The sequence below is a fragment of the Gouania willdenowi genome, chromosome 11 (assembly GCF_900634775.1).
Source record: "Gouania willdenowi chromosome 11, fGouWil2.1, whole genome shotgun sequence".
NCBI lineage: Eukaryota > Metazoa > Chordata > Actinopteri > Blenniiformes > Gobiesocidae > Gouania > Gouania willdenowi.
The window spans coordinates 25,918,760-25,942,861 of NC_041054.1; the positions used below are offsets into that span (position 1 = coordinate 25,918,760).

Genomic DNA, 24,102 nt, shown 5'->3' on the forward strand with positions numbered 1-24,102 from the left:
TAAGCAAGGCCCAGGACCCCTGTGGCCGAAAAACCCCTGACGTCAGAATTGATAAATACCAACTCTTGCATGAATATGGTTGAATGCACATTTATACGCTCAGATCTGGACATATGAACGGTTAACAAATGAAGGCCAATGTCTTGTGCCCTTAATTGATGCATAGGGACAAATAAAGTTTTCTGAATCTGAAACACTAAGAGCTGGTTTCACTGTTTGTCAGTCAACTCATCGGATGAGGAATTAAGAGTGGACTTACTGAAAAATAAACAATGTAATAAACGGACACTGTGGATAAAATAGCATGATTGCAAAAAGAATAATTTGTAAGTTTTTATAAAAAATATATGTTGGGTGATTATGGTAGAAAAAATCTCCTGCAGGCCATTAATACCCATTGTCAGAGAAACATGGAAAATAATGAAGGTTTATTTGGATGGTTGACTATTTATTAACTGGCCAATAAAAAATCTAAGTCCATTCCTCCATTTTCTGACCCACTTGCTCCTTTTTCAGGGTTATGGGGCTCAGCTGGTGACTATCTCCTTTTCTTCGGGCGCCGGTCCATCACAGGGCAACACACACCCAGACAAATATTCCCATTCACTCCTACGAGCAATTTAGAGACTCCAATCAGCCTATAACAGTCATGTTTTTTGATTGCAGAAGGAAGCCGGAGAAAACCCTTGAAAACTCCACACAGAAAGGATCCAAGTGTTCACCCCTAGGCTTAAACCCGTGACCTTTTTGCTGTGAAAAGTTGGTAGTATTTAGTCAATTTATCATAGAGAGCAACTGAAGCATGTTTGATCAGACACAGATCTATGTGAGTTTGTTCTTTTTCACACCTGTCAGTGTTCTAAAGACATGTAGTAACTCATAATTAAATAACATGTAATTTACGAGACTGGTGAGTGTTTTGATGAATAGTTTCTAGCACTAAACATTGAATTAAAATGAATGAGGGAGCGGCTATGTGTGCGCTGTTGGATGTGATGATGCACTGCTGAACGTCACATCCAACACTGCGTATTCGGTTTATATTTCTTTTAAAATACTGCATTTAAGTCTTTGACTAATTTTTCCATTTGTAAGTCTTTTTAAAAGAACTACTTAATGACACCTTTCAAAATGATGACGTGGTATCATGAGTGGGTCTCCAGCCTGGGGCAGGTAAACAAGCCATCTGCTTCAACCTGATCGGGAACAGGTTTGCAGCATAGACTGTTTCCATGGCAACTAATGGATTTTCTCTTTGATGAAACGACCGTGCCAGTTAGATCCCGGTTTAACTGAGCTGTGCCTCACCTCAGGCATGGCAGTTAAACATTGACAAAAACTTCATCCTTCCAATAAACTGAACTATTTTCAACAATGGTTTTCCCCGAATGCTTCCATACTCTACAGCCTAGACACACAAATAATTGTGAAGATGGCAATTCATAGCCTTATTGGCAAGTATTTTTCCCTCATTGCTTGGACAGATTCACAATTTTTTGTGAAGTCATTGTTTTACCATATTTTCCATTTATTGACTGCCTTTTTTATGTACTCCATGATACATTTGATGCTTTTTTGAGATCTGTCTAATGCTATAATTGCTTTGCTTATTTGAAAGGTCTGTCACCAAGTGTTAGCTGAAGGATTAAACTAACATTCAGTAATTGTATTTACTCAGAAACAATTGTAGAATCAGGAGGAGTTTTAAGTTCAACCCTTTAAACTCACAAGATGGCATTGATATCTTCTGAAAGTAGAAACATCCTGCTCACTAAATTGCGCTTAGTTGTGAATCCACATTTTAGCAACTCAAAGGAGTAGCACTGCACAGTTCAAACTAAATTTCATGGTCTGATTTTTTAACACAATTTAGGGGATCCTCTTACAAGACAAAACCTTTTCAGTGGTCCCACTTGTTATCCTCACAATTTTTGACAGCTGCCTCAACTATAAATGCCATTTGGATAATAAATAGTCTTAGGTACCTCAGCTGTAATATAGATAAATCAACAATCAACTAATTTCTCAAACCGGACTCCAGGTTTTACAGCTCAAAGAATCTTGAACTTTACAAAAGATCCTAGAGGAGTACGGTAGTTATTTGTTTATACAGGAATACCTACAATAAATCAGAATAGGAACACAAAAAATACATTCACATCTTATGTATTCTGATGTATCACGATAAAATCTACTAATGTTCCATATGAGCCTCAAATGTCAATCAACTTTGTACCAAATTTGGTAGTGTCCACTTTTGTTTGATATGAAAACCAATATATACAGTTGTGTGTGAAAGCCAGGGCCCCCTTTAAAAACAGCATATTTTATGTATTAAAAGAACGATATTCATATTTATAGTCTCCCTGGTATATGGGAAAAAAGACAATATTATCCGGAAACATTAATGCATAGTTACATTTTATTTTATAAATTGAACAAAATGACAAAAATAAAAAACATAATTTTAGCATGTGCAAAAGTCAGGGCACCCTACAGCATCGGTACCTTCCGTACTTAGTAGGACCACCTCTGGCAGATATCACAGCTTGTAAATGCTTTTTATAGCCAACTACAAGTCTCCGGATTCTATTATTTGGAATTTTCTCCCATTCTTCCTTGCATAAGGCTTCCAGTTCTGCAATATTCTTGGGTCGTCTTGCATGCACAGCTTTTTTAAGATGTACCCACAGATCTTCAATGATGTTTAAGTCTGGAGAATGTGAAGGCCATTCCAAAACTTTCAGCTTGCGTTTTTTAAGGTAGTCCATGGTGGATTTCGATGTATGTTTAGGATCATTATCCTGTTGTAGAAGTCATCCTCTTTTCAGCTTAAGCTTTTTTACAGATGCTGTGAGATTTGCCTCCAGAATTTGCTAGTCTTAAATGGAATCCATTCTTCCCTCCACCTGAGCAATGCTTCCTGTCCCACTGGCTGCAACACAACCCCAAAGTATGATGGATCCACCCCCATATTTAACAGTTGGCAAGGTGTTCTTTTCATGAAATGCTGCTTTTTTTTCTCCAAACATACCTTTGCTTATTGTGGCCAGAGTTCTATTTGAACTTCATCAGTTCACAGCAGTTGTTTCCAAAAGTCATCAGGCCTTTGTAGATGCATATTGCATATTTTTGACGTATTTTATGATGAGGACGTAAGTAAGGTTTTCTTCTGCACACTCTTCCATGAAGGCCTTGTTTGTGCAAGTATCACCGCACAGTGGAAGAGTGCACCACCACTCCTGAGTCTGCTAAATCTTCCTGCAGGTCTTTTGAAGTCAAATGTGAGTTTTGATATACCTTTCTAACCAGCCTATGAACTGTTATCTCAGAGAGTTTCCTTGGTCTTCCAGATCTCATCTTGACTTCCACAGATCCCCTCACCTGCCATCTCTTAATTATACCTTGCACTGTGGAAACTGCAAGCTCAAAACACTTTGCTATCTTCTAGTAGCCCTCTCTGGCATTGTGGGCATCAATAACTTTAATTTTCCGTAGTACACAGCTCCTTAGAGGAACCCATTGCTGATAAGTGTTTGCACAAGGTTTGTGGAGTTGCCATATTTAGGAAACCCTGAAATTGGCATCAGCCAGTGCTCCATGACAAGTGTTGACACATGCTTCATGTGAGCTTTTAAAAATAATCTGACACTTTGAAACTCTCAGGATGCCGACTTTTGCACACATCTTTTTGTAATTTTGTTCATTTTATAAAATAAAATGTAACTTTTTTCTTTTCAAAATAACAGGATACTGCATTGCTTTATATCAGTGTTTATGTTATGTTGGTTTGGAGTCTTTTGTTTTTACATTAAGGATATTACAGAATGAGAAACCTTTCTAGATTCTATTCAATAGACAAGTTCAAGGGAGAAAAAACACAACACTTAAGCAGTTTCAAACTTTGCTGAAAGAACCAGAGCAGATATTTATTGACAACTCAATGATTCTTGGGTATCCACAAGTCAAAAAGAGCCTATTGTAATAAAAAAAAAAAAAAACACACACACACACCTGCTATTAACGATATATTACATATAACATAATAGAAACACTCTTTTACCTCTGTGTAAACAAGCAAAATTACCGCCACTGGAAAGCCTGTTACTGCTTGCGTACAACAATAACTATGCAGTTTTATGCATCGCAGTATGTAAGCTAAGGGCTATGTATGTTCCTCAGTAATTCCACTTTCTAGCAGTAGGAGGCAGGTTAGCCAAAGGTCTCAGCTTTAAGAGCCAAAGATTGTGCTTCACTTTACCATCTTGTGGTTTAAATCGTTACTGCCAGATAGAATGGTTTGGGCTGACAATCTGGCACGTAAATAGTATACACAATGAGCAGTTAGTGTCAGTATGACACAAACAAATGTTTGAAAATACTAATCAACTGTCATTAGTACATTTCTGACAGGTTTGATATTTTCTATATTACACAATAGGCTAATCTGCGATTAAAAAAGATGATAGAATGAAAGCCAACATATGAATTACAAACTTACAAAAAAAATAAAAAATACCCAACAGCATCAATAGATATTTCTGCAGTGAATAATATTGAAGCCATGCAGGGCACAGGTGTACAAGCACACATGAGAAAAATTTACCTCTTAAAAACAGTAACATGGCTAACAGTGTTGGATTGTTGACAATATAGTGCTCAACTTGGACATCCACACTTGTAGATGTCCATTCCATAATGGCTGCATTTAGCTGCGTGTTTGCTTGTTCTTCTGCTATGTATATGAATATTCCCAAGTAAATACCAACACCTTTCACACTGTATTGCACTTATTAAATATGTGCATGTCTGATATATAGTACAGTCCACAATAATAAAAGATCTCTGTGACATTAAGCACTGCTAACTAGGGCCTGGCACAGGCTTCAGGCTGCCACATACGTAAATCCATCAGAATCTGGTTTAGTTTCCCCATCCATAAGTTCCTCTCTTCCTTAGTGTCAGCACTCAGCCAGTTTCTGCAGAAACAGGGATTACTCACAGGAATAGCTTCAGATGGAGATTTAAGAAAGAGATGTTACTTACGTGGAGACACACATAGTGTCCTTGCAATGACTGACTAGTGTCTCCTTGTCATCCTTTCTCTGAGGCCTGGCTGTGATTAATTCAAAGGTGTTGGGTCTGGCACAGAACTCTCTGTTAGCTGGTTCCACTGCCCTACTGGTACAGTTGGCCAGATTGATTTGACCTATAGGGTTCTGAAAAGAAGAAAATTCACTTTTAAATTAAAAGGCTTCTGATTCTGTTGTCCAAGAGCTCCGACTTCATTAAAAGCAACAGGAAAGACCGTTGCGGATCATGGGCAAGTGGGGTGGGGGATAATCAATAAATCGGCTGATATACGAAATAAGAAGATTGATATACACAAGATATATTTAACATAAGGTATTAGAATTAATAACAGTCAAGTTGTCAACGTAAAGACTGTAAACACACTGGGAGAAATTAAGTGCGCTAGTTCATCATTCTTATTTAGCAGTGCCTCCCTCGTAAATAAATACAGTAAATCACTTGGAAGCTTTTACAAGTTATTTTATTGAAAAAATTAACTTGTAAATGTATTAGCCTTGTATATCCTGCATGGCAGTATGAAGTGAAGTGGGATGCTGCATTGTAGTTCTATTTCATCCCTACTGACTGCCAGAGAACTGAATGTTACCTTCGCTCATGTGCAGTTCGATTATGCATACCAACAATATCAACTGGACCTTTGGATGAAAGGTAATAGGTTCTGGTGTCACATAACGAGGTTTGTTTCCTTTTTTCTTCTAACGTGCCACGAATACTGCTGTATACATTCACGAACAGCGCATGCGCAAAAGGTAACATTCAGTGCTTCAAGCACTGCCTCTGGTGGTCATTCAGGATTCATAGAACTGTAGTTACATTCGTAACTTTCGTTTTATATTAATGGTGGATAAGTGACTTAATAGTCATGACGCGCCGTGAGTATTTACATATTTATGTGGCTTAAAACCAGTTTCTAATGCATATAGGAGTCCATTGGAAAAGCTACATTTTGTTTGGTTACTAAGGATGAAAATTGAAGAGCAGTAAGTCACGTCCTCCTTAAACTGCATAAGCAGTGTACGGCTGCTTTAACATAGGGATAATCCGAGTCTCGGGCTGAATGAGCAGCAAACAGCTGATAATTTTATCACTGATTTAGCTCAGTTTGCACTTTTGGAATTGCTTGAAAGTGAAAACAAACATCCATTACAGAGCTGTTTATATGTATAGGCAGTCAATACCTTTCGTTTCTCGTCATCTGGATATGTCCAATAAGAGATGCAGTATCCCGACAGCACAGACCATCTTCTATGCCAGGCTCCAAACCCACTCACATCTTCAAACATGGTCTGCGGTAAAAGATAAAATGAAACTAAAACTGAGGTCCACAATCCACCTTGTGTTCAGGAGGAAAAGCAAGTCATCCAATACCTAAATTAAAGGCTGAGTAATATGTTTCTCACTACCAAATGATTGTGTCCAGGGGTAAAACACTTCAGGATTTAAATGGAAATTGGAAAGTCAAACATCCACATTATGATCCAAAATTCCCTGATCATCTCCAAAATCTAAATTGTCTATCAACTGATAGACAATGACAAAAGAAAGAACAATTTAGATTTTGGAGATGATCAGGGAATTTTGGATCATAATGTGGATGTTTGACTGGTTTTACAGCACCACCTGCTGGTAACTTTGGGCATCTAAACTTGGCAGGTTTTCACTCAGCGCTCTCACAAAAATGCCTTAGAAAAACAGAGACTATTTATTGTAATTAATAAAATAATGCACCAATAATAAAAAGGATGAAAGCTCATCTGAAATCATTTTCATACTATAGTTCTACACCAATAAGTACCGTAACAATCACAATCTCTGGAAACAACACAAAAATGCTGACATGATAATGCAACAAGAAAAATGTTTGAAATAACAGCGGTCCGGAATTAAAAAAATAATTAAAGGCATCAACATATTTACCAATGTAAAGATGAAAATACACGGTAATAACTTAGTTTTTCATTATTATTGCGTTGCAGAAAATATTTGAATATCTCATCCTCATTATCAGACATTCATTGTCATGTCAAAGTTGCTCTCTTTGCTTCAGGTTTCTTTGGCTATGTCCAGACTGAAAGCAGATGAGATCCAAATCCAATGTTTTTGCCTATATGCGACCTTTTTCCACTCTGTTAAAGGTGGTCTGCAACTCTTATAAAAGTGACTTTTTTGTCATATCTGCTAAAGCTGTTACTATGTAAGGACAGCCTTACATGAAACTATTAGTTTGTGTGAAAAAAGGCTCACTGAGCCCCCTCTGCTGCTCCTGAAACCTTTGGCAGATTGTCAGAATGCACTGCGACCGAGCAAAAATAACCAATCAGAGCCAGGACTGTGTTTGATGGACTATCTGACAGCTGTTGCTCACAGTCCCCACGCCATCTTTTTTTACAGCGAAGGTCTGGAAGAGTAAAACATGGAATTGGTGACTTTTCTGTTTGAAAGGTAATTACTGCTATTTTTAATTTGTAATTGTTACACTAGAACTCTATGGTGCATGTGTTTTTGTGCGCGCAGTGGCCTCCATGTGGGCTGCTGTAAGTGACACTGTGTTGTTGCTGCTGCTGAGGTGTGTGCACATTGGGAGAGAGAAGCGCTGCAGTAATATGCTTTTAACAGTGCATGTTATATTACTGTGATGTTGCTGTCGGGCTAACTTTAGCTTGTTAGCTCTTCTGAGGGAGGGATTTTGGAATGTTTGGAGGCAGGGCAAGAGAGCAGCAGACTGCACCTTTAATGAGTAACTAAACTCCAAACCCACTTCTTTTTGCTGAATACATGTATTTGGGTATTAAATAGTGCCGTTGATTGATCCTCGTCGAACTTTTAACATTTAAGTAAAAGTATTTTCATTTTGCGTATTTAGTTGTAAAATGTCAGAGTGACTGCCCTCTAAGGGTTGAATGATGGTTAGTACAATTGAAATTTGCTATTGGCTGAGACAGATTATTTGGACCATTGTGTGTCACCAACTGTCCCCGTTGGCCCCGCCCATGCGATAAAAGCGGGGGAAAAAGCACAGGCGTGGGACAGAATGAAAGCTAGACAGTGGAAGGAGAGTGAGGTCTTGGAATTAGTATCTATTATAAAATACATATTATTAGTTCCTCAAACACGCTGAGATGAATTGCCTCCAGCAGTGCATGGGTTTCTGAAACAGTGAAATGAGGTCCTTTTGAGTCCATGTTTCCACCTAATCTGTTGTCGTGAACATAGTATTTCTAGGCCTTGGGTTTAATCAAACACAAGCTAATGAGTGGGTGGATAGTTGACAACCATCTTATGTTAGGGCTGGGCAAAAAAAAAAAATCGATATAATCGATAAAAACAATTTTTATTTTGCAAATTCGAGTTTTTGTTTTTTTCCCCACCTCAGTTTTTTCTGACTTTTTTGCGTTCCGATGTGAGCCAGCCCTCTCTTTGTTTACCCTTTGAGTAGGCTATACAGTATGTGTCCCACAGGCATGTTCAATTTTTTATTTGCACTATGCTGAAATGCTAAGGGAAGAGTTTATTATTTTTTTAATTGCAATGTTATATGTTATATGTACCGTAGTTATCTGATTTCTTAATCTGAAAATTTAAGCTACTGTGTGCTGTTGCACTTTTGCTTAAAACTGGGTTAAAGCTTGAAATTGTTGAATAACAGAGCCTCATTTACTTTTTATTTTGGGATTGTTTTATGCATATTAACTCTTGAGGAGATTCACAGCAATAAAGTTGCACTTTTGACTAAATATCTGATGTCTGCAGTCATTTTTGAGTGCATTAAAAAAAAAATAATTGAAAATCGAATCTCAAAAAAATTTTTTAAGGCAAAATCACCCAGCCCTATCTTAGTCTTTCTCAGAGAGATAGGCACTGACATGGCAGGTATTGTCCATCGCTACCACCATTTTGGTGGAAGGGGATACCGTCAAAGGGTATATGTTGAGCGTGCAAAACCACTTGAGCAATACACCACTGAAGAACTGTACGCTCGCTTTTGGAATGCTGATATTAAGTACATTACAGACCTTGTCAGGCCAAAGCTTCAACGGAGAACCCAAAGGAGTCACAGTCTGTCTGTGAAAGAACAGGTCTTCATTGGTCTGCGCGTCTATGCAGCTGGGCCTTTCTACCAAGTTGTTGGTGACAATATGGAAGTGGACAAATCAACTGTGAGCAATGTCATGGAAGCTGTGTCAATTGCAATGGCCAGCCTGGTCAAATAATTTGGTTCACTTCCAAAGGATGATCAGATTGCCCAGATCAAGCACTACCATGTTACTTTCAAATGCATGATGTGATAAATACACACCCTGAAGCAGCATTTGTCAGACTCATAACCACAATAATTAAACAGCAATGTATTTTACTGTAATGTGCAGTTTTTTGGCTGAAAACAATAACAAGAGTGTGTGGATAGCAAAAGAAAACCGTTATGGTAATAAAGCTGTGGTGTGGAGTAAACGTCCATAGAAACGCCCACTCAAGGCCCCAAAACAGCCTGTTTTTAGAAGAGTCATGAAAGTGACTTTACAGATATCTAAAACTTTGGAAAACAGGAGAGTTTGGGAAAATAAACCTTAAATACTATGTTGTTGGGGTTCTTAGAACAAATGGAGTTGTGTGAAAAATAGCATAATACTGGACCCTTAAAGTGTGGTGAGAATTTTATTGGTGGCGTGGAGCTATTGTGAATATTATTGTGTTATTCTATATATTAAATAAAATATATTTGATATATTTAAAATATACATGTAATAAGGTGAATAAATAAGGCAAATAAAGTTAATATGTTGTGAATGTGATGCTGCTTATGTGATTGTCTTTGAAGCAGATATTTTTATTAATACTGTATATGACAGTTTTGATTAAAAAATGTGGCATTTAACCTCCAGAACATGAAATGAATAATTTAAACTAAAAGTCACTTTGAAATAGATTTGAATTCTGAATAATCAAGATTAAACAATTGAATTTGAAACAAGGACAATAGGACTAATACCATATTTACTCATACAAGGTCAAAATGGTCCCTCCAGAAACTTTTTTTTTTTAGTTCAGGCTCCATAGCATTGTTAACAATTGGTTGATTTGCAGTATAAACATTTGTCTTTAGACAAAGATGCATCCCATTGACAGGTGGCAGATGTGCTTCCTCTTAAACACAGTTTGGTGTGTGACCATATAAGTCTAACTAAACTAAATATAAACTAATTAAACAGTAGCCTACCTGTGGGAATGTGATTTAGACTAATATCTACTCACCAGAAAGCCCTTCTCCTCCACTTTTGAGCCCACTTCACACTGCATCTTGAGAAAGATGTGACCCTCCAAAGGACACAGAAACGGCACCTGGAGGCATACAATAGTTCATTGTAATAATGACAAGTTGCAAATTTTCTGATTAGAGTCAGAGCTGTACTAAAACGATCAAACTTGAGGGTTTAGAAAGGAGAGTGCACCAATCCTGGCAGTAATGAAGAACATCCACTATATCCCTTAAGACAACAGATACAGTATGTAAGCAGGTAACAAGTGTGGCCGTGCTGTCCTTCACACCAATTCACATATCAGCAGGAGACAGAGAAAGTAGTGACCTTATACTGAAACATGCCACTGAGTAATTGATTTTCACTTCCATCGCAATCGATCTACAAGACAGACATCAGAGCAGGCGATTGAAAGCACATACAAAGAAAAAAGTAGTTTCTACTTATTATGTAGACTCTACATAATAAGTAGAAACTACATTTTAGAGTCAGTATATTTTGTACTTTTACAACTGAGCCATATACTGTACATGTTACAAACGGATGGAGTGCCAAATGTAAAAATTCAGTGACGATTTTCAAGCCGTTAATTTGTAAGCACAATGAGTTACAGGGATTGCCTCTCCGTGCATATATTTAGATAAACCTAATTATATCTTGAGCTGGCTAAATTGCCTCACCTCCACAAAACGCATTCTACATGCAACATACTTGTGGCTTCATTGGTGATTTGATTTTTTTTTTTTTAATATTTAGCTTTACACTTGGTGACACATTTAGTTTTAGTAATGAAGCTGCTGAAAACGATACATTTATATCAGAAATTTAAATTACCACACAAACATCTGTTTGGATCTCCTTGTAAAAACTCAATTTATTGACATTTGCATTACATTGTGGAGTCCCGTAGACCAGTGGTTCTCAAACGTTTTTTGCTTAAGTACCCCACCCTTTTTTTTTTTTGCATTTCTGAATCCAAGTACCCCCTTTGTTCGACTACAACAATTTGCTTAGAAAACTATTTAAAAACCACTATAGAGCATAATGAGGGGATGAATGAGTGATAACATACATTTTAAAGAATGTCATTTTGTAAATAAGTGTAAATAAACAGTATTTAGTGCAGGTGTTCTCAACCTTTTTTGGATCATGACCCCATTTTGATATCAATGATTTTTTTCTCAAAGATCATTTTTTTTTTTTTTTTACTGCATTTTAGTTGAACTAAATGTATATATTCACAAAGTTTAAGTACAAGAATACAGTCGTTTAACACTGTGTTTTAATTTTAAACAAAGAATTATAATTTAAAATGGGAAAACGACCCCAAGGTTGAAAAGATTGATTATTATAGTTTTTATAATTTCCACTCATCTCACACCTGGGGTGGGACCAAGACTGAAGCGGTTATTCATTTTACACTCTCTCTCTCTCTCAAGTACCCCCATTTGAGAAACACGGCCGTAGATGGATGCAAGTGTAGACATTCTTACTGTGATTGCTCATGTTACTTGTCAAAAACTCTTCCAAATTGACTTCGCCAACACATTTCTGGTGTTTTCACAGACTGAAAGTTGTGGCAAAACAATGAAGGACTTTGATTTTGGGGTCTGCACAAAAAGATCTGAATCCAGCCAAAATAGAATATCTAGACTAGAACAAACAAACAAAAAAAAAAGGTATGAAGCGAATTACTGTGATCCATGTCTGGCATAAACACAGGTAATTGTGAAAGGAAAAGAAAAAAAACAAAAAAGCTTTTCTACCATTACGGGACTACACATCCCCACAATACAATTTCCAAAAAAGTGTTTACGGTGGTGGTGAAGAAAAACTTTTGAGCAACATTTTAAACCGTTTACATCTTTTTTCAAGCAAATTGTCTTGGATTTATTTATCTTTGAGGCCTAAACTACAGTATGTCTTTATCCAAAAAAAAGTTTCAAGCAGATTTTAAGATTTAAATATACATCTAATATCTATTTTACCTATAAAAATATTTTTCACATTTACACTACACATTTTATAATAAATTATGTCCTAAATGTCAGGGAAAATAAGCCAAATCTATGAAAAATTTGCTAAATATTGAAAATATCAGCTATAAAATAGTCACTTAATTTTTACATCCCGCACCCCATACAAATGCAAAATTTGAAGCAGAAGTGACCAGAATGACATAACATATAACATTACCTTTTCCAAAGCAAACTTGGTTTTTCCGATGGAGGACAAGCTGAGTTTATATGACCCAACCAGGACAAAGTTACTGGTACGAACAGCATTGGGCCCTCCAGGACTGGCCACAACTAATGAAACATACATAATTAGAATAAATTGGCTTTAAAGTTTAATCTCAATGAACAGTGGTGGTGCAACAAATGGTGAGATTAAATACATCACAAGGTCAACTAAGGCCTGGCTAGGTTTTCAGACAGATGTGTAGATTCTCAGCCCACAGGCCTGAAAGTGTCAGACTCTACACCTACACCTGCCACAGGCACTTAGAATTTTGCTCATACCCTTAAGATAAGTCCTTTTCCATTTGTGATTGAGTTAAAGCAACAGTTTCCCCTACCTGGCGTTTGTGAACTTTTCTGTATAAGGAAGAAAAAACAGATTTCAGTCAAAGAAATTAAACAAAATTGATATATTTGGAGTAAAAGAAAATAAGAGACTCACAGTGATGGCAAGGAATCTCTTTGGAGTGATTGCCTACAAAACAAAAACAGGAATTTATTTTTATTTGTGTGTTCAACTCTAGCCCATCAAATATTTACTAGTGAGACTGTTTAAAACAGAGACAGAAACAAAGACCCCATGGCTGTGTAACCAACAGTGTTGTAAAAACTAGGCCTTCACACACACCAATGTGTGAGGGGCTGAATCAGAAAGGTTTCATACCGACATACATAAATCATGGGCTTCATACATTTGTCTCCAAATCCTCTGGACACACACAGGGATACTTTCAACACACTGACATGGTGCAGTGCCTAATATGCTTTTTTTAAAAAGCCAGTTAAGATTTACCTTTGACTTGGTGGTTTTCTTCTTCTTGTCATAGTTCATGTCACGTCTCTGCACCTGAATTATGTAGTTGCATAAGATTTAGCATTACGACACCACTTAATACAACTAATGCTTGCAGAGCTGTTGCAGTCATTTCCCCTTACCGAGAGTAGCAGAATGTAGCTTAACTATATTTACCACAGCTTAAAGCTACTGGGTAGTTTGACAGTTCTGTTTTTTTTCTAATCTATCATGTTTTGTGCTGAAAAACTGTTTTTTTTTAAAAAAAATATATAATTACTGAAGTACATCTTGCTCAGATGTTTTTTCTGCAAAAAATGACATGAAAAGATACTCACCAAGCAGTAAACTTCCAAATCAATTTCAAAGTTACAGGAGGCATCAGATCTAGAAGATGTTACAGATCACAATCAGAGTGTACAGTTTATGCAAAAGGATTCGTTTTTTGGAATCGCTTTTTAAACATAGGCAACTTCATCTTATCGTCTGAGCCTTAGGTGCTTCCTGTGTACTGGTAGTACTATTGGACCTACAATGTGAATTTGGTTGGGAAGGTGAGGGTGTCTCCACTCAGGCCTCGATGAGTGCTAGCCAGAGGAGTGGCTACTGTGTCCTCAGCTCCAGCACGGATCATGATGAAGAAGGAATGCTTAGTTGACTCTGAATCATCAAAATGCAAAATCATATCAGAAGAAGTGTCAGTAAGGGTTTTTTCAGTTGTTGTTTTTTCCTTAATCAGATAATGTCTAAGCTCCAAGTCTACCTGGTCTGTTGGCAGTGGAGCAAACAAAGTCTGCCTTGAGAGGCAGGCGCAGCTCCTGCAGGCTGATGGAGCCTTTGGAGGCAGCCACAAGGGCTGCAGAGGGCTTTTTGTGTCCAGCTGGTGCTGCTTTCAGTTGTTCCAACTCAATCTTTAGAGCCTCTCTTCTCTCAGCTTTAACAAAAAAAAAAGAAAAAGCATCACAAATTTTAATCAAGGAGGTAATAAATACTTATGCCAAATGCAAACTGGATATACAATAGTAGCGTAGTCAATGATAATATGAGAGAGAAAGTTTCTTTATGCACAGGTATTCAGCAAGTTGATAGTTGCTGTAAACTAATAATGTATTTAATAATACATCAAGATAAGTTACTGTTCACAGCACCCATCTCAAAAAACCATATGTTTACTCCGTCTGTGACTGATGAGGCCTTAAACACCTGGGATCGGAACGGAACACATTCTTTGTACAGTTTATATATAGACAGCACTTTCAGCTCTTTTGAACAGTTCGTGGAAAAATTAAATATTCCTAAGTCATATTTTTTAGATATTTAAAATTGAGAAACTTTGTTAGGTCTAATTCTGAGTGTTTTCCTGTATGTTGCTCTCGGTCACTGGTGGATGAACTCCTGTACTGCCAGACAATCACTAAAGAGGTTTTAAATAGGATTTATGCTCTGCTCACTTCATACCATGAGACCAGCCTGGATGAACGTAAGCGGAAATGGGAAGCCGATCTGAATGAAACCATAACGGACTCAGTTTGGCAAAAGGTCATACAGAAGATTCATTCTTCTTTGATCTCACTTAGACATGCTGTGGTTCAGTTTAAAGTGGTACACCGTTTGCACTGGTCCAAAGACAAGCTGTCTAGGTTCAAGCTGAATATTGGCAATTCATCTTTGAGGCTTTTTCCAGCATTTGTGGGATAGCGATACGCCCCTGTCCTTTGACTGCTTTATTCATGGTGGTCTCTGTGGATGCTCCCTTAAGTAGACATCAAACCGGCATGATTGTTTTTTGCTCATTGTTGGCTCGAAGGCTAATAATCAGATATACACTGAAAGGATCTTTTAAGAAATTTTGCGACCAGTGGCTACCATTTTTGTCTTATTTTGAAAGTGTATCTGCTGATAAGCTTTCTTAATTTGCATAAGCTCTGTACCTTGTATACAAATCAGTGCCACATAAATAAGTAACCTGAATTTCTGATCTGGTATAGCAGGGGTTGGGGGTGGGGAGTTGCTTGTGTTTTTCTTGTTTAACATTGTGAAAAATAAAGAAAAAAAACTTTGATCAAAAAATGCTGGGTTTAGGCTGCTGTCATCAGCCATTTCAAAATATGTTACAAAGCATGAGAAGTAGGGATGAAATGATTACTCGTAAGGCAGTTAAAAATCGATTCAGTTTTGCATTGTTTACTATAGAACCAGAATTTAAATGAATAGGCTTCTTGTTCATTTGTATTATCCCTTTATTTATTGAATTCAAGATTTATTTTCAGTTAAATTGCATTGTTTTGAATAGTTTATCAAGGGATTCTTTTGACAATGAAAAATAAAAGGAAAATAATACAGTATTTTCTACAGTATCGAGAATCAAATCGTATCCGGAGTCGAGTGAATCGTTACATCCCTAATGAGAAGCAGGTAAAAACTGATTGGTATGCTTGGCAGGATGGTAAGGAGACAGGAGACGGCATGCAAGTTTCTTGCCAGCTCTGTTGAGAGTAAGGGCCCCCCAACGTTGTAGTTTTTGCTCCCCTACATAGCAATGGTGCCCCCTAATTTCTGTTTTCAGCAACATTGGGGGGGATTTTCTGTAGTTTTTTCCTTTTTAACTAAAAAAAAAATAAATAAAAAAAATAAATCGATACCTTCGTAATAACTGTTGCACACAAAAGGGACTTCCAGTCGTGCACGGGTTGTTTTAATTCTCTTTTTAACCTACATAAATGAGAAACGCATACAGCAGCCGAAATCTATTCAATACAAGCAATTTGCCGGGATGCTCCCGTCTTCACTTGAGGACCCCTGCCTCCATTTAGCTGCCACCAATGCTCCTCCGCTTGGTAACCGTAATCACCGTCCAATATAAATAGTGTACTTCGGATCATTCGACATGCACACGCATGCATGTGATTACTGGTTGAAAAATGTTCGCGCTTAATGAGACGTCTGCTTTATTTGGGTCGGACAGGTTTGGGTCATATTCTTTCGGGCTGGGTCTTCTTTTTCCGGCCTGGGATCTTGGGGGCGTCTGGGGGGATGGCCTGGAGCTCCCTGGCGGTGTTTGCACATATACTGGTCTACGATGCACTGGCACGCCTTGGGATGTGGGATAGAACTCATACTGTAATTAACTTTAAACACGTTAATCCCAAATACGTGCTTTAGGTTGTCCACAGCCACCAACTTTATAGCTAAGCTTCACACTATACTGGCTTGATTACACAACATAAGCACAATATGTTCTACAACTTCACATCTCACCCTCACTGTAAAATAATCTATTCTTCCCCACCTTTTCTATTTCCTACCTTGAGTCTCTCCTCCCTCCCCCCCCCCCCCCCAGCAATAAAATAAATCAATTTATTTTATAAATCAATTTATTAAATAAATCAATTTATTTTATTGCAATAACAAAACATGCATTGCTGTCTCATAATGATTGCACTTCTTTTAAACTTTGACAGCATGTGCAGACAAAAAAAAGAGAGAGAAGAAAAAAAAAGAAAAAAAAAGTGAATCCGCCCCAAAGTGCATTTAAATTCTTGGTGAAGATCAGCTTCTCTGCGTTATTTATTATCCATTCATGTTCTTGGAGATGCAGACGGTCTGTGTGCTAGGATTGTCATGTGCATAACAGTTGTTATAAAGATAAGAGGATCTCTGTGAAATGTGCGCGAACAGACTGAAAGCAGATTAATGCTTCTGATGCGCAGCTGTGCGTCAGGCTGCCATGTGGTCAGAGTTAACGGAGGGCTACACGTAACTAGTGTCGACGTGACACAGAAACACACTTACGTGCCTGGTCTCAAACTCTGCTCAGAAAATTCTTTAGTGCTCAGAAGTATTGAAATACAGCCGCTCCACGATTCCAGACAACCGCGCACGCTGGCTGCGGTGTTTGCTCACGTCTTTACTACATCCTGTTTTGCTTGTGTTTTGGCCAAAAATGTTTGGTGGCCGGAATTTTGGTGCATCACTAAAAACGGACAGATACCAAAATGAATGTGTGGCTATAAACTCACTTGCCACCAGCAACAGCCTCTCTGCTTCTGCCTCCACCTGGGACCCTTTGCCATGCTCTTCATCAGTGCAGCAGTTGAGAGCCTGACTGGCCTGATGGATGACCGTCTGCTGCAGGTTAATCTCATTTGACAAAATCTGTACAAACAGTGGAAGGATGGTTTATATACCAGTACTCGTTCACTCCCAATAAAATGACCAATGTAGTTTCAATGACCATTTTTCTGTGCATGTTCTAAACAGTCCATTGAAATCATACAAGGCTTATTTTCTGTCAAATCTTAACAGTGCAAATTCCTTTTTATGGTGTGCAAGTATTAGGGGAGTATTTACTCCAAGATCCAAATGAAAGTCACAGTGGCAGAACAAACACTGATGGCACGTAATTTTGCAGGTTTAAAAAAAGACATTAAAATAACTCAAATTAAAACATCTCATGTTTTTTCATTGAACTGTATTATTGTAAATATAGAAAAGTGTGTAGCCCAACCTTTATCTTTTGTCTGACACTACAGTGACTGGATCCTTTGGGCTCCTCTGCTCTGCACGACACATCCTCTTTTCTCACAATAACCTGCTTCACGTTGGGCCTTTCCGTCTCCTTTAGTCTAGTGGACCTATATGCATCAATACTAACAGCAGAAACATAATTATTCAGGGTTCACACAGACATTTAAACAAAGCTTAACTTTTGTCTTACCTGTAAGGCAGTTTTTGGTCATCGTCTGAGTTTTCCACACCAACAGAAGAGGTCCGCGTCACTGTAGCTCTTTGGAATCTGTTGGGTTTGGAACTATTTTCTGGAGTGTTCGTCACAATAAATGAGTTGGCAGGAGTGGAAGTCTGCTCAACGTCAAGGAGGGGTTGTTACTGCAATGCTTTTTCTCAGTATGGGTCATTTTGAGAGTCTGAACATACCATCATTCCCTTCACTGGGCTCGTCACCACGGCTGCGACAGTCTCAGCCAGTGGAGTGAGGAGAGACATAGATGAGATATTCAAAGGATCTTCCTCCTCCTCACTCTGATCTTCACTTTGTTCCAACACTCCTTCGAAAAGCTCATTGATGACTGCAGAGTTAATAGACTGGTCCACATTCATTTCGGTCACTGTGACAACCTCCAATTCTTTTCCCATCACAGCCACAGTTTCTTCTGACATCCTCTCATTATGGGTGGGTGCTCTACAAGACGTTGAGGTGGGTGGAGACATCATCTTTCTATGACCTGTTTGTAAAGAGCCATGTTTGAGGCTTTGAAAGAAACGTTCAACGCTTCTTTGAAAACCATCTTACAAACATGGTTTTAATGTGAGAACATCACAGTATGATCATATAAGATAACCCAGCACAAATACATACAGCAACTTTCTCCAACATAAATTGATCACTGTAGCCTGAAAAACCAACAGCCACGTAGGACTGAATTTGACTGAAATAAAAGTAAGAACTGCCATGGGACCTGCAGCGTTGCTCTTGGTGGGTGTCTGAGCTCTTTCTGTGGATGCAGCTGTGTCTTCCTTTTGTGATTTACTGGACACTTCCTTCCCCACTGTTTCGTGGAGTTCTTCCTAAATGGCATGGGTTTTGTTAGGTACAGTGGATTAAACACTATGGCATGCAGCTTCTATATCAGACAGCAAACACACCTTTTGCATTTGTAAGTGAGATAACTGCTTTTCTTCCTTATTGTCAGTGTCTGTCTTCATCTGTGCCTTTTCCCCACCGTTCTTCCACATATTGTTGCCGTTGTGAAAGCGCTCCCGAATCTGAGCAAGCTCAGATTCTCTTTCCTAAAAAAAGCAACAAGCAGAAAGCATTATATCACATTGTACCCTTTAGCTATGCTGATTTTAATTACAGTCTGACCTGCTCCCCTACCAGCTTCTGCCTCTGAGTGAGCTCAGCGGTGGTTGTGTTAGTAGCCTGGACTGCCCTTAGTCTCTCCTGGACAAGCCTGGTGTTTGGTGTGGGTGATGGAGTTACAGCAGGCATCTTGGCATGTGTACCATCCCTAGCAGGGGAGCACTGATTGGTGCGCTCTTGACAACGCTCTTCAAAACGTTCCAGGAATGATTTCACTCCTGTTTTTTTTCGTTTAAAAAAAAAAAAAAAAAAAAAACAGATTTGCTTTCACTTGCAGAAAATGCAGCATTCAACTAAACCGACTGATTGAAAAAACACAACTGATGAAAGATAAATAGTGGTCACGTGAGTTGCTCATTGACAAATAAGAATACTGTTTTGTCTAGGCTTTTTTGAGTTTGCATTATTCCATACCTTTCTAATTACTCTGTTAGTAGCCTTACTCACCTGGCACTGCAACTTTGGCCTTTTGCTCTGAGGTTGAGGGATCAGTGAGGATGGCCTTGGCACGGGGCTGTGGATTTTGAGGGCTTGATGTGATGTTGGGCTCTTTAGATAATGCCCGACACTTCAGGGGGCTTTGGGACACTCCTCTGACTGAATATGGAGGGTGCAAGGAGGAGTTGGAGACTGTTTTTTTGGGAGTAGTTGCAGCAGCTGATCCATGGATGGAGCTATTGTCATTATTAGCTACCAACTGAGAAGGTTTGCAAATAGACATGCTAACCATCTGAGGGCTTGGGAGAACCTCTCGAGTAGAAGACACTGAAGAATTCCCAAGCTCCTTGAAGGACATAAAAACCATCAACTCTACTTTGAATTAAAGGTTTATGCTGAACAGAAAATCAATGGCAGCTGAACCTACCTGATGAGTGCTGGGTTTCATCTTGCTGCATGTATCTAAATTGGTCACAGCAGCACTCTGCTCACCGAGTGCGACACTTTTATCTTTAACAGGTTGCGTAGAGGTAGAGACAGCACTGTGCTTCTCTTTATTAGCCTCCTTGGGGTTGTTAGCATGGCTAAGGTCATCTTCCCAAGACCCAATGGTGGCGGCAAGGTTAGCGAGCCTCCCTTTCCTTCCAAGAGGAGCTTCCGAGGCCACGGCAAGGATGCTACCTGGTGAGACCTCATGTCTCTTCAACAACTGCAGAGGGGCGCACTCTTGAGCTGCATTTGAAGTACCTAAAGACAAAACCATATTATTTGTACAAATAGAACACATCCTTTAGAAGTGGAAGGTAGAGAAAGAGAATTACCATTAATACATACTAAAATCATCAATCATGGACAAATCGTTCTGTATATTATGAGTTTTCTATAGGTTTTTTTTTGGATGATTTGGTTCTGGTCGAAATAAAACATGGATCCGTCAATCCTCCTTGTTTTTCCTCTGAGACTCTCTTACGCAGGGTGGCTATCCAGAGTTCCCACACTTTCTTCACAATGACTTTTCAAAACTTTTCCAAAATGTTTGAGCAAATTTCCATGACTTAGTTTTGAAGTGCTAAGCTCTATTCAAGACCATTAGAGCGCACAAATGAGTGGGCCTTTCCAGTGTACTAATGTAACAGAGGTCAGCGAGTGTGGAAATAGGCTATATTTCCAAAACTTTTCCTGAAAAGTTAAATTATTCCATGACTTTTCGAGACTGGAAAATAGATTTTTCAAATTCCATAACTTTTCCAGGAATTTCATGACCATGGGGACCCTGGATATCATACCTGACCCAAGCCCGATGAAACCAGATGGTCAGGCCTGGTTCGGACACATATGTAGGTCACGTCAGCTGGGCATGCGCTTGTTGTTCCGTGTGTGTTGCACTCGGGACACACACAAAACCTGTCTAGCTCTCAGCAACAAGTTAATGTTATGATACTCCATTAACTTAACATGGAAGTGAGCGACAGTGGAGAAAACTGGAGAGTTTTAGGGGTTTTTTTTAGGTGGGGAGGGCGCTGATGTAGCACATGTCGACACACCCCCATGAGTGGATTGATAAGTACCTAATTAGTTAATTTTTATTAGTATTAATCGGTTTAAGTTTTTGTTATTGGTTAACCATGAGCATTTCTAGTCTGGACTTCAGGTCATATGCGTACAGCAGAGTTGTGTGTGCACCACAGGTAACAACTAATCTGTTCAACCACCTGAGAAACACCACAAATTTAAATATAATAAATGCATGAAGGCTCCAGCTAACGTTGCTTCATAAAATTCATGTCCGTGTATCTATATAGTTAGCACATAGTAATTTTTTAATTTTGGCGTAAAAATTGGGGTATTTATCATTATTCTTGTTTAAAGCTTTTCTTTTGCACTCTAAACTGTTCACATATTGTTTGTTAAAAAGTACTTAAATTATCATTTTGGCCATAATCGTGCAGCTCTAACCCAGCCTTATTGAGAAAAGGGCCAAACCTGGACTTAACCCAATCATTACACCCGGAGCCTGAATGTGTGTCAGTTCCAAACAACTCACCATCCCAACCCTTTCGCTGCTCTGCCAGTCTTTGTAGGCGAGATTTCATACCAGCAGCAGATGAAACAGGCTTTTTGACCTGTGCCTCTTTGTTCGTTGCCAGGGCTGAACCATGTGCTGCTATGTGTGTTTGATTGCAGCTTGGAGGGTCAAGGGCAGGAGTAAGCATCATTTTCTCTCCCTCTTGCTGTGAAGCTTTGAGTGACTCAGCTTTGGAAGGTTCGACTGGTGGCTTCTTGTCTGTAGGCAGATCTAAAAGTAGAGGAGCAACTGGTCGTGCCATGTTCGGCTCCTGGTTCTCCTCACCAGCGGCAAGTTGGAAATTTTCCCCTGAACACTTGCGCTTAGATGTTGACGACTTTGTGGACAGCTGAGGGACTGAGAAAGAGTGATATGGAAATGTGAGTGATCATGAAGATGCTGCAACTCTTTGGCTGACCAACAGCAAACCAACAACAAAACCTTACTTTTCCCAGAGACTGAGTCAGCAATCTCACTGTTAGTTTCCCCCAGTGGCTCTCTGGGTCTCTTCACTATCTGTTTGGTGGCTGAATTAGGTCTTTCTGCCATTTTCTTCTGCAGGTTTTCTCTGCGCGCCCTGGTCCGCTCCAGCAGTTTCTATGTTGATAAAAACAAAACAATATTGAGAACTTGCCTAGGCTGCTTAAGACGTACCGTAATAAGGCAGGACAAAAGAATGATTGGTGCACTTTCAAATATCTGTACAACTGCAGAGAGAAATTAATCAACATTTAGCACATTATTGTCAAAGTTCAATTACAAAGAAATGCATTGCAACTAAAGGCATTGAGTTTTCTTGCGCTGTTCCACATTTTCATCACACCCACTATTTAACAATGCAGTAAATTGTTATTTTGGATGTTAAATCTATTCATACTGACATAGATGAGATAAAAAAAAATCATTAATTTTGTCAGAATCACAAAGCATTTACTGAAAATGTATTAAAACAACAAACCAGCGTACGTTATCGGCACAGCTCTGTATTGTCCTCTACAACAAAGTTCTCAATGTTTTGCCCATATCAATCACAGATCATTTCATTAACTACTTTGAGTTGAAATTAACATTTTAAAAAAATCATCAAAAACGAATATTTGCCAAAGATATAAGATATAAACAACCACACATTGAATCTGTGCTAAAATAAACAGTATGCAATGGGTTTTTTAAATACATTTTCACCAGTTTCTTTGTATTTCTGTCAGTAATGTGTTTCTGTATGCATTGTCTATTGTGTAACTGGTCCAATTTACTACCCAAGCCCTGCACGTTGGTTGACGAACTCCAAACATTCCTGCTGCACTGAGGCTCGCCAACTAAGGGTGGAAAAACTGAGGTCACAGTTTCCAGCATTCCTGAGGAATAAGCCACTCCTGGATTGAAAACACTGTAATTTATGCATCGCAAACCAGTTTCATGAGGAATCCAGACACATCGAACCTAGGTGGTTACAAAGAGCAACACAGTGATGTGAAATAAAACAACTTTTAGCAGAAAGACGAAATCGCCATAATAATAGTTTCGCTGAAATAACGGTCTTTCATTTCTTCTGCATGGTTTTGGCACAGACACACTTTTTAAGAGCATTTGTCTATGGAACTGATCTATCACTAGCCTGGTATGGTACTTCAAAAACTTCTACTCACGACAAAAACCAGTGTTCCATAAAACAGTATTACAAACACAAGAAACGTGTGGTAAAACATGAACACACAAAAAGGAGATAGAGAGTAGCAAAATGCAGAACACATTATTGTGACAGCAATGAAAAGTAATGGACACGCAACCGTATACGTTTAAAATTAAAAAAAAAAAAAAACGGCTCACCTCAGTAAAGGGATCCATATTGCGCGTAAAAACCAACCGGTTTTGTAGACAAATAAAATCGACTGTACACAGCTACATGTGCACCAAGTGGGTGCAGCAGTACGACAAATAGGATCTGGGGCTGTCCTCGATCCTCACGTATGTCAGTCTTCACTCTGCACGGTTTCACTAAAGAACCTAGGTTCAAATTTGAATTTCAGCGCTGGGCGGACTGCGCAAGCTCCGTAGGTGACGTATTTTTCGTTCAACCAATCAGAGTGCTTTTTCTTCTTTTTTTGTGGCGTTTTATGGCGGGTGACATCCAAAAAAGTGTCATTACCGCCACCCACTGGTGTTTTCGTGGACGGTGACGAACGAGGAGCTCTTTCATCTAAGTAAGAAAAAAACAAATAAATAGAATAAAATAACCACCAATATCTGTAGATTCAAAGGTACATTGATCACAAAAAGGTATTAGAAGTCTATTTATTTAGAGTCAGTAGAAAATCCCTATCTAATCTCACTGT

The 24,102-nt window shown here is 38.7% G+C and overlaps 1 protein-coding gene across 4 annotated transcripts; it reads right to left on the reverse strand.

Moving 5' to 3' along the window:
* Positions 1-4,013: 4,013 nt before the first annotated feature.
* anln (anillin, actin binding protein) lies at positions 4,014-23,812 on the reverse strand. 4 transcript variants are annotated; one of them, XM_028460824.1, is made up of 23 exons: positions 23,597-23,812; positions 22,213-22,363; positions 21,746-22,123; positions 20,129-20,448; positions 19,711-20,047; positions 19,279-19,481; positions 19,047-19,190; positions 18,860-18,968; positions 18,318-18,625; positions 18,100-18,242; positions 17,890-18,031; positions 17,402-17,537; positions 14,146-14,316; positions 13,916-14,042; positions 13,721-13,769; positions 13,383-13,436; positions 13,032-13,064; positions 12,928-12,946; positions 12,546-12,658; positions 10,345-10,431; positions 6,273-6,380; positions 5,047-5,219; positions 4,014-4,979 (listed from the first exon to the last, which is right to left on the reverse strand). In XM_028460824.1, exons 1-23 carry the CDS (start codon positions 23,612-23,614, stop codon positions 4,868-4,870), a joined length of 3,435 nt encoding a protein of 1,144 aa, XP_028316625.1. In that variant the 5' UTR covers positions 23,615-23,812; the 3' UTR covers positions 4,014-4,867. The 4 variants fall into 4 exon arrangements, 3 of the variants coding, with proteins under 3 accessions (XP_028316625.1, XP_028316624.1, XP_028316626.1); XM_028460823.1 differs by having other exon boundaries at positions 19,267-19,481; XR_003675037.1 differs by lacking the exon at positions 4,014-4,979 and having other exon boundaries at positions 5,190-5,219; positions 12,872-12,946; positions 19,267-19,481.
* Positions 23,813-24,102: the final 290 nt, after the last annotated feature.

Excerpts from the sequence above, each read along its gene's own strand:
- anln (XM_028460823.1), bottom strand. Across the intron at positions 18,626-18,859 it reads CACCAAGAGCAACGCTGCAG|GTCATAGAAAGATGATGTCT; the intron begins GTCCCATGGCAG and ends CTTTACAAACAG. Across the intron at positions 6,381-10,344 it reads TGGAGGAGAAGGGCTTTCTG|ACCATGTTTGAAGATGTGAG; the intron begins GTGAGTAGATAT and ends CTTTTACCGCAG.